The sequence below is a fragment of the Tasmannia lanceolata genome, unplaced genomic scaffold, assembly GCF_043159265.1.
Source record: "Tasmannia lanceolata isolate RefF3 unplaced genomic scaffold, GAP_Taslan_0.1 ptg000005l, whole genome shotgun sequence".
Taxonomy (NCBI): domain Eukaryota; kingdom Viridiplantae; phylum Streptophyta; class Magnoliopsida; order Canellales; family Winteraceae; genus Tasmannia; species Tasmannia lanceolata.
This window is the reverse complement of record NW_027518682.1, coordinates 21,694,016-21,704,785: the sequence shown is the minus strand read 5'-3', so window position 1 is coordinate 21,704,785 and position 10,770 is coordinate 21,694,016. Positions and strand designations below refer to the sequence as shown.

The window sequence follows — 10,770 nt, the reverse complement described above, 5'->3', positions numbered from 1 at the left end:
ATGCTGTTATAGTATAAAAGATTAAATAATGCCATCTCCAACAGCATAAGCTTTTGGAATAACAGGTAGTTTCACATGGTATCTGAGCAAGAGGTTCAAAACTCCTTGGTATTAAAAATTCACATGTAACGGCCAACCCAAAAAAGAGGGGCCACACGTGAGAGGGAGTGTTAAAGTATAAAAGATTAAATAACGCCATCTCCAACGGCTTAAGCTTTTGGAGTAATTGGTTGTTTCACACATGCATTTTCTCCTAAACCTTCCCAACCATTTCTGGAATTTTTTCAAACATTTGCCATGCCGAAATCCTCTGGAATCCAAACTTTGTAGCCATGCCTAGTGGTAACAATCAGCTTTAGAAAGAAGGAAAACCCATTGTTGATTAGAGGTGTGGGTATAAGTTTTCTGTTGTTTTTATGCTCCTTCGGTTGAGCATTTCATAGTTTCATAACTGCGCCGCACCATCCTCAACTCACCCCGAGTAGACTCCCTTTTACCTTGGCTGCATTTTATCCAGCATTTTTCCATAAAAATTCAATCAAAACTCCTTTGACTATCCCGAGCATGACCACATCAACTCAATAATCAGCCGCGTCATCTGAGTATTCACCCACGTCAATTGAGTACTAATCATACCGTGCTGAGTCAACTGGGATTTGCTTTGGCCGCATTTTGAAACACTATGCTCGCCTGGCACCTTACCAATCCAATTCATATTTTAGCAGAAACTCAACACAAATAGCTTTAGTAATTACAAGGGATACTGATAGCACTAGATTCTCCAATTATGTGATCCACAGGAACCGTTACATATCATCCAATATCTTGTTGCCATTGTCTGATTTCTTTGATAATAAGTTTGTGTTTTGGATGAGGAATCAATGGAGTAAACACCACTGAATCTGTAGAATTCTTATCAGTCTCCATCAACAGTTTCATAGCAAAGATTTCAATCTATCTCGCTCTGTCCGGACATGGCTCCTGGTAATATCCTTAATGCAACAGCAGCCATTAAGAGCCATGGTAAGCTCAAGTTCATCCTTCAGCATTTCTATAGTCCTCCTCACTCCGGATTCTCCCTTTGCTGCCAAGCCATAGATCACAGGCCTTCCAACCTACATAAGAAATTAAAAGTAGGAAAACACAATGACGAGGATCATATAATTTAAAACTTAGATTGTGCTCGCCAACCATTCTCTGCCATAATTCTTTCAAAAAAAAAAAAAAGTGTTATGCAAACCCAATTATCCAAATCCCATCAAAATAGCGTGGGAGAATCAGATTTTCGCCCGTTTTTCCGAAGCTTGGCGGAGTTGCTTCGGGCAATTCTGATTCTCCCATTTCAGCCCGTTATTCTCAGGGAGTCAAGTTCATTCTAAAATTAATTCAGTTATTTTAGTAATAAATAGCCTACCAAAACAGCTTGGGCACCAAGAGCTAAGGCTTTGAAAACATCAGTGCCCCGCCGGACTCCTCCGTCTAAGAGGACAGGTACTTTTCCTCCCACAGCTTGAACCACCTGTAAATTGGAACATGATTATAGAGATGGAAGAATGAACTACCTGTGAATTTGACATAGTTATAGAAATTCAAATAACACGTATGGAAATATAAAACTCGGTGCCTCTTTAGATGCCACCAAAATCAGTCCTTAGTTGCAAATGAAATTATTTTTTGTTAATCTTACTGGAAAATGGGACACTGAGACCTCTTTGATGTTACAGTTCTAAAACTATCGTAACCATTGTTTGCAAATAATCATATTTAACTTCAAAGCCATTTGCACGTAAGGTTATATACAAATAATTTTTAGAGGTACCCAAAGAGGCCCATGCAAAGAGGAGACAGAAAGATTATATAGCTAATTTTTGTGATCCGAGAGTCTCACTTCTGTCAGTGCATAGCCAATACTTTTTCTTCACTTTTGTGTTTGATCAAGAGTACAAGTAAAGGGAACTAGAAATTAAGAAAAATAACTTTAAAATCTGATGATCATTTATTTCCTGTTTTTTTCCTGGTAAAGAAAAGCTAATAACTTTTTAACTAGTTGGAGCAAAGCATCACCTCTTCAAGAACAGAAATTGTAGCTGGTGTATAGTCAAGCTGACGAGCGCCGTGGTTGGATACAATTATCCCATCAAAACCTACTTCCACTGCCTTTTTAGCTGTCAATGATGAGTGCAACTATCAGACATGCCAACTAGACTATGAAAGAAAGATGTAATTCATTTGTAAAGAGACAGTGAGATTTCCTTTTCTACTGTTATACATTTTTACTGTGAAAAGAAAAACAACGAATTTTGGAATAGCAGATACCATCAACTTACCATCTTCTGCAGTGAGCACACCCTTGATCAGAATCGGCAAGTTCGTTATAGATTTCAACCATCCTATGTCCTGCAACCATTACAATACAGTTATAAACCAGAAAAAACCACACACAAAAAAAAAGGAAGAAAAAAAGATTTTTCCAGTGGAGAAACCAAACACTGAGTCTGGTAACTCATCTTGTTTAAATACTAAATTTCAGGACAAAGGTACAAGTCGGGGATCATAAAACATGAACATAACACATTGGTTTAAAATAAAAATCCCCACCTAAGCTATGATGTAATAGAGAAAGAAAGAAACGAAGTGTGACCGAAGAGGTTAATCTATCCAAGAATTCCTTGGGTTTTAGTTTTAGTTCACTTTATACAAAAAAGAAACAGAAAGAACAACCTAGAAGATAAGTTAGGGCCTCTCTGGATACCTCAAAATTATTTGCATATAATCTTATATTCATCTTTTTTGTTAAAAATGACTATTTGCAAATAATGGTTATAACGTAACTGTTTTAGAAGTGATTTCTCCAAAGAGACCTTAATGTCCCATTTGCAAATAATGTTACATTAGAACAATCTTATTTGCAAATAAGGACCAATTTTGGTGGCATCCAAAGAGGCTCTTAGAACCTGTTCGTTTTGGATTTTGATAATTGATTTTGAGTCCAAAACTGATTATTGGACTGAAATTCAATTCTCAAAATCCAAAACGAACAGGGCCTTGATGTGTGTAATTGGTAAATAAAAAATGGTTCTCTTCAACCTAATTTGTATTTAGGATAAACAAACATTATTCATTAACCTTCCAACTCAGAGAAGGATCCATGGTCTGTGACACAAAAGCTTCTAGTTTAGATCCCCCTTCCTGCAAAGAATAATGAAATGAAATGACAAGTAACAACAATTTAAAGTCATAGTTTCTTTTCAAATTTAATATTTGTTCAGTATAAAAAACACATATTGTGATTACTACTAGTCTTCAGCCTTGACTGTCAACAAAGACAAGTTCTTAACAATGAAGAAAAGAAAATTTAGTACAGATGTGAGATGAATAGTCGATGATCAAAAGACTCAACCAGCATGGGGAAAAAAACCAGCAAGAAAATCAGTCCATCGACGATAAAGGCGCGAAGCAGACTCCTGTCCTTTATTCAATCTCTATCACTCCCAGGCTGAGCACCAGGCGAATAACTCCTTTGATCGGGAACATCCTACACCACCATTCCTTTTCGGATATTGATTTGATCGATCTGCGGACTCGAAAACTCAACCAGCATGGGTAAAAAAACCAGCAAGAAAATCAGTTGATAAGAACTTGGATAGTATTCTAATAATTTTTACTGGATATCAGAGACCAAAACAAGATCTCTCAGGAAATGCGTATGGAAAATATGGATTTTGTTTAACAAACTACAGAGGCTTTTTAGAAGAACATCCTTGAAAATTACTTATTCATGTACGTGAAATGTTAATGGTTTGGATATCACCACAGAGTCATAGCATGATCATATTGAGTCAATCAATAGAGGCCATTATGAGCCTTATGACAAGGTGATGACTTGAATTGGAAAGTACATTATATATTAACACAAATAAGTCAAAAAGATAATCAATTTTCCATTATTATAGGGGTTTCAAATCAAACCAACTTGGGTTGTTGGTCTTTTAAAAAAAATGATGGGTAGAGAAAGGGCACAAAGTAATAGAAATCTGTAGGGCAGTAGTTGTTCCCTGTTTGCTCTCCATACCATATTGTAAAGATTACTAATCTTATATTCAGGAGATAAAATAGCATAATTAATTGGATTAAAATTCCAAGACAAAAAAAGATGCAAGATGTGCAAACATCTATGAATCAGTAACTGAAACAGAAAAAAGGAAACAAGAAATAAAGAACTTAGTGTTCAAACAATTTTTTTAGAAGATAACTATAAAGCACTAAGAGACAAATGAATAACGTCATGCATGGGGATTTCCCTACGTACAAAGATTGACAAGAAACACTCAGTTTACTTACTCTATAAACTAAATCGCTAGCCACCCTAAACCGAGATTGTTTGCTTTATATGGATAAATCATATTCTCTTTGAAGAAGAGACAAGAATGTGGGGCTAAGCTCTGCCCTTGGTAAACTTGTTTGTTTTTTCAGTTTTAATAAAAAATTCCTTTCTGGTTCAATAAAGTATTTGTAGCAGAAATAAAAACACAACTTGACTATTCGGCATTGTTATCTCCAGAGCTCTACTAACATCAGAATCGAGAAGGAGCATTCTTTGCCAGAAATAAAAACACAACTTGACTATTCAGCATTGTCATCTCCAGAGCCCTACTAACATCAGAATCGAGAAGGAGCATTCTTTGGCACCAACAGAAATTAAACAAGAAATCATTTATTGAAGCAAATAACATGAGGGATTCAGCTTGCATAGTTTTTACAGTTAAAAGCGTAAACATACTGAAGAGTATGAATTTCTACTCACAGAGTCAACATCCACTGATAAGAGACCTTCGAGGTTCTTCAATTTAGGTGCAACCATTCTGCACAAGGAAACATGCAATGTGAATTTTGACTGATAAATCAATAGGAAAATTATAAGACTAAAACAATATGATGTTAAGAACAAAAATGTAAAGGATTCTTACTTGTTCTTTATGTCTGCTTCCCTTCGACCAATTCTAGGGGTGTCAGCTGTAAGAACAATAGCCTTAAATCCATTCCTCTCAGCTCTTTCTACTAACTTAGCAGAAACATCTCGTCTTTTGTAGACCTATGCATATAGGGGCGCAGATAGCCACTGAACGTGCTATGAATTTATACGGGAAAAACAAAAAACACTAATTGCACAAACTTCTGAAAGAAGCGCATACATATAACTGAAAGAAGCGAATAGCATCACAACTCGAGGCAACCTCCTCAATGGTGCAGGTGGAACTAAAGGATAGCACCTGAAAACAAAATGGCTCGAACAGTTTAGACATAAATTAAGCAATAAGTACATAATAATTCCTTTCATGATGTACCATGATTGTGTTACATGATGCCGCAGCTCTGGCTGTTGCTACTTCTCCTAACAGAAACATAAAACTGTAATTAGGACTCAGTGTTACACGTGAAATTCATCTAATTCAAAAGTCGGAACTCTTCAATTACTACATAGTACAAACCTTCAGGGTGTGCAAACTTATGCAGTGATGTTGGGGCAATCATGATGGGTGCCGAAATTTTATACCCTAGTATAGTTGTCGACACATTTATATTGTTCACATCTACAAGAATCTTTGGCTGAAACCTGAGAATCCATATGAACTAATGGGTAAAATGGTAGATCCAATTCCAGATATTAACTAAATAATCAAATCAATGAGTAAAATGGTACGTGATTCTTTGAAATGCTTTGATATTATCCTTCAAGGTATACTGGTCCTCTGCTCCTCCACTGAAGAAATCATAGTACATCTTTGGAAGATTTTGCCTGGCCAATTCTTGAAACTCGCTCACATTAACTGGATCTACAGCCATCTCTACCTGGAAAATGAAGCATTAAACTCTTGGCATATATATGTTGTTATGCATATTTGTCCAAAGTTCTACTACAACTAAGAATAGGATTAGATTATGTGTTTGCAGCAGCGAATATTTTAAGTTGCTATTATATATGCTATATTGGCCACTGGAAGACAGTAATAAATTTGTCATACCAGATTTTATTTAATTATTCTGATTTTATTTTAAAGGAAAATCCTGGCTGGTAAATCCGAGAAAGCAGCAGTATCGCAGTATCTTGGTGGCTTACATATCAGAATCTTTTCAAAGAAAACATAGGTTGATAAATTACAATGGTTTCATCTCAAAAGTTGAAATTTTATCAGCTGATGACCAAAAAAAATTAACATTTCTTGTCTAATTTATGTGCTCTGTGGTTTATATCAGCTGATATAAATATCTTGTCTTGTATCCAGGAGACGCCGACATCATGATATCGAACAAGATACAAACCAACTTGCCTTGGAGAAGTTTTGTATTATCAGCATTGCACCAGGTGATGATATAAAATGAGAATATCAAACATCATGCTTGTATCAAGTATAAATTGAGAGATCTTGAAGAAGGTAATGAAATGATATTGATTGAATAATTCTTGATGTCTTACAATGGACCGTAATGCGACCTTATATACAAAGCACTCAAAGTGTTGAGATAGAAAGAGATAAGAATAAAGACAGAGACAAGGAGATAGATGGAAAGATCCTAATCTAGCCTAGTTACATCATCTAGTCTAGTTGCCTCATCTAGCGCCTAGTCAATCTAACAAGATTGATATGGTTTTCTTTGTCTCATATACTTTAATATGCCCCATAAACATATGTGGATTGTAAATCAACATATGTTCGATTATAATAATAAAATGCCACAAAATATAAGCAGAGTTTGCCAATTTGTGTTCCAATCATCATGAGATGTGAATGGGTCACTATGGACCACCGCCTAAAAAGATTAGGCCTCAATGGGCATATCCTCAAAGGTTAGTTTAATGGATCCATCCTCATGGAATCTAGATTTACTCTTTTAGGCATACACCTCAACTTAATATAGCTACTATTTCAGAGATGCACCTCAAGTTATTGTGAAAAACCCCCTTAATAGCAACCTGTAATTTCAATGGCAAAGCAAAACGAAGCAGACAAACACAAGCGAACACACGAAGACACAAAGATTTATGTGGTTCGGTGTAAAGCCTTCATCCATGGCAGGCAACAAGAATATCCACTATAGGTATTGGAGATTACAAGAGAAAATTGGTATCTCTCACGAAGCCCACCCTAAAACGCTTGTACACCCTTCTCACCCTTTATGAGCTCTCAACCCTCTTCTAAAACTAGAATGCGAAAATAAACCCTAAAACCCCTTATACAAAGCGGTCAAAACAAGCTTATTTGAACCCGACCAAACTCATTTAAATAGCGGGCCGGTCGAGAGGTAGACGGGCTGCTTCTGGGTCGCACATATTTTTCGCACTCAACTGAGTTGAATCAACCCAACACAACTTAATATAGCTACTATTTAAGGCATGCACCAATGGCAGATGCAGGTAGGTTTACCCTCCTAACAATGGTAATAGGAGGTGGCCAGGTTTTCTTCTTGGTAGACAGAGAGGGATAAAACTCGGTGCACCAAAAAAATAGGTAGGTCAAGGACAATGAGTTGGATGAAAGAAGTGACACGTGACTAGGGCTAAGGGGTGGCGTCATGGACAACACTATCTCAATATTCAATACTCTCTTCCATATTATAAAAATATGTTGTCACCAGCAATTTTAAGGGACTTGCTATGCAATTTTGCAGAAAGTCATTTCACGGCTCACTTTTTCAGTAGAGAACAGCCACCTGGTAACGGTTTTTGTCTTATTCATTTAATTCATATGAGGTGGATGTTCTCTCCTAAAAAGGGGACCCATGAAATGGCTTTATGCAAAATTGCCTAGCAAACCCTCAATATTAATTATTAGAGCTCCAACTATACTTTAACATGAATTAGAGAGAGAGAGAGTCTAGGCGATTTCCCAAAACAAGTTTTACAGCCCCTATTTTTCTCCCGAAAGAAGTGCCACCCATGCAATGATTTAAGGTTATTAAATGAAATCGGTTTTGCAAAATATCCTAGACACTCTAAAGTAGGTGTTATCCGTAACATAGACAATTGCCAAACAAGGAAATGAGAAATTGCATATGCTGTAAGGCTTAAAGACAAACCAAACCGACCAAAAAAATTGGAGAAAATTTAGACTTTCAGTGGTAAGCATGGATATAGATCTAGCAACCTGAAGTCATCAAACTGAAAATTGAAACATTACAGAACCATAAAAGCACAAGATTGGGAATCTTTTCTTGACAAGAATAAGGATCAGAAACTCACCAGAAGAGAGAGAGAGAGAGAGAGAGAGAGAGAGAGCTTTGAAAAGGAAAATAAACGTAAGGGAGATGGGATTGGAGACTGTAAAACCTTGGTCAGAGATATTGATCTTACAGATGCGTCTGTTTTTTGACTTAAAGTAAATTATTGTTAACTATGAACTTCCTTACTGTTCTATCATAGAAATTGGACCGTTGCTCATTTTTCCCGTCCTTTGAAAAGCTGTGGAAAGAACAAAAGAAAATCGAAATGACAAAAATAGCCTTATGTAAGGGTCAAATTTTCACACAAATGCCATCATACTCATGCCATTAGTGGGCTTTGGATAAATGGTTGAGGGTCTCAGCCGACACCGTATCAGTTGGGCTTCCAGCTGGCATTTGTCGCTCTCAATTACGAGGGATTAATTCATGGATAATAATAAAAAATTTCATATTTTTTGTCATTTTATTCAGTGTAGGATTTAACCGGGACTGTTAGATTTAACCCAATTAAGGCTCTTGCTTGTCTTCTTGTGCATGTGCACTTATCTTGCGCTCCATTTCTCAAATAAATAAATAAATAAATAAATAAAATAGCATATTGGTTCGTATGGCGGGTCCACCTTTGCGGGGTCCAGAAAAAGCAACCAATGGGTAGCTTTTTAAGCCACTTGTGCGCAGGGATCATTGCGCACTTGCGCAGAAACACTTTTCTCAAATAACATATACCCATTTTTGCTATTTGGTTGGGGCCATGTGGGACCTTAGAAGAGATAGTTAGGATTGCCACAATTGATTCTAAGATCCACATGGCAGTGTGGGACTTAAAATTACGTTTAAATTTGAGTCCAATAATAAGTTTGGCACTTACAATCAGTTGTTTTGATCTTAAAACGAACATGGCCTTATGATTATGATACTGGATTGTGAGTCCAAAACCAATTAACTCACAATCGGTTTGCATAATCTTAAACTAACAAGGCTGTCCAAGAAAAGCTTGGTGCATATCCCATCCAGATCATCCAATTGATGTGCATGCCCATTAATCTGGACATTCCGATTGATGAGCCTGCCCATTAATCTGGTGGACATTCTGATTGATGGGCCACTTCCTTGGATGCACCATAGCCCACATAATTGTAATAATTAGAGTTTAACCCTCCAATCACTGCACTTTTAGTTGATCTCTGTGGCTCTTTTCCGTGGATCATTTTGTGTTACCTTGGCCATTCACAAGCAGGCTATCTTATTGGAACTTGAGGAACATCCAATCTAGGATTATGAGAAATGGTTCATCAAAGAGACATCAATTGGATGACCCGGATCAACAACAATGTGCCCCCCAATCCCATGGGTAGAATGTAAGCAGGATTATATCTATATATCTTCTATTTTGAAAGGAAAACAAAAAATCATTATAAAACAATTTAAGCAGAATTACAGAATGGGCAAAGATTGCTGTAAAGTGAGAATAGCCCTCTCGACACCAACTTTCACAGATGAATCTGCGACATTGTTGGTCTCTCTAATACATGAGATAATAAAACATCCACGCCACTACATAAATCTTAAATATTACATCCAAAATGGGCTAGCCTCCAAGTCCTTGGGATGCGATGTACTATCCATGGTATGAAGTTAGCTTAGTCACCTTCCAAGTTCCACTCATAATCTCCCAACCAAATCTGATAGAGATGCTTGGACACCGATACGTAGAGCACGTACCTCATCTCCATTTGAATATGTGCAGCCAATAAGGCCCGAGAAAGCTTTCATGATTTCATCTTTTCCATCTCTAAACGGTTCATGTATACCAGCGGGGCCTGGGTTGCCCAACCAGTAGGCATCAAAATTTAATTTATTGGTGGGAGGGGCAGCTGGTTCCATTTTGGAGTCTTCTCATCCATAGGCTTCCTTCAACAGATCATCTCCTTTCATTTTTTTTATGGTCCTCCCCAAATGCCTCCACCCACCATCACCCAAGAGACGACCATGGCTGTAATATTGGAAATGATATCCCAGCGAAGATCCTTTGTCCTTGAATACCATTTGATTTCTCCTTCAAATGGATCAAAGCCACTACGAAACACATTATAGTCCAACGAATATGGCCTCTCTCTCTCTCTCTCTCTCTCTCTCTCTCTCTCTCTCTCTCTCTCTCTCTCTCTCTCTCTCTCTCTCTCTCTCTCTCTCTCTCTCTCTCTCTGTGAAAAGACTTCCGTTCATCGAAAAGAAGATTAAAAGAAACACCTACAATGAATTAAGCAATCCAAGCATCATGTTCCAATTGGTCCTTGCAATTAAGCACCGCAAGAAAAGGTGATTGCTAAATTCCTTTTCGTCTTCTTTCCGTAAGTTCCATCATTCTCCAATAATAATTTATATGTTTTCAATATGTCATGATTGTGACCTTCTCCAATTGTGCCATCCAACAAAAGCTTGCACTTTAAGGGGAATCTGAACCTTCTAAACAAAACTCTGAAGGGTATGACTATCGCCTTCCGTCATGAGATCCTTGAAAAAGAACTTCACCGTGAAAGCCCTCGGCGGTTT

At 37.2% G+C, this 10,770-nt stretch overlaps 1 protein-coding gene across 1 annotated transcript; it reads right to left on the bottom strand.

Moving 5' to 3' along the window:
* Positions 1-691: 691 nt before the first annotated feature.
* LOC143877960 (peroxisomal (S)-2-hydroxyacid oxidase GLO4-like) lies at positions 692-8,448 on the bottom strand. The gene is made up of 12 exons (XM_077380312.1): positions 8,240-8,448; positions 5,702-5,850; positions 5,490-5,614; positions 5,346-5,392; positions 5,193-5,270; positions 4,968-5,092; positions 4,805-4,862; positions 3,127-3,189; positions 2,328-2,397; positions 2,065-2,165; positions 1,415-1,519; positions 692-1,115 (listed from the first exon to the last, which is right to left on the bottom strand). The coding sequence occupies exons 2-12, from the start codon at positions 5,842-5,844 to the stop codon at positions 936-938; spliced, it is 1,095 nt and encodes a 364-aa protein (XP_077236427.1). The 5' UTR covers positions 5,845-5,850; positions 8,240-8,448; the 3' UTR covers positions 692-935.
* Positions 8,449-10,770: the final 2,322 nt, after the last annotated feature.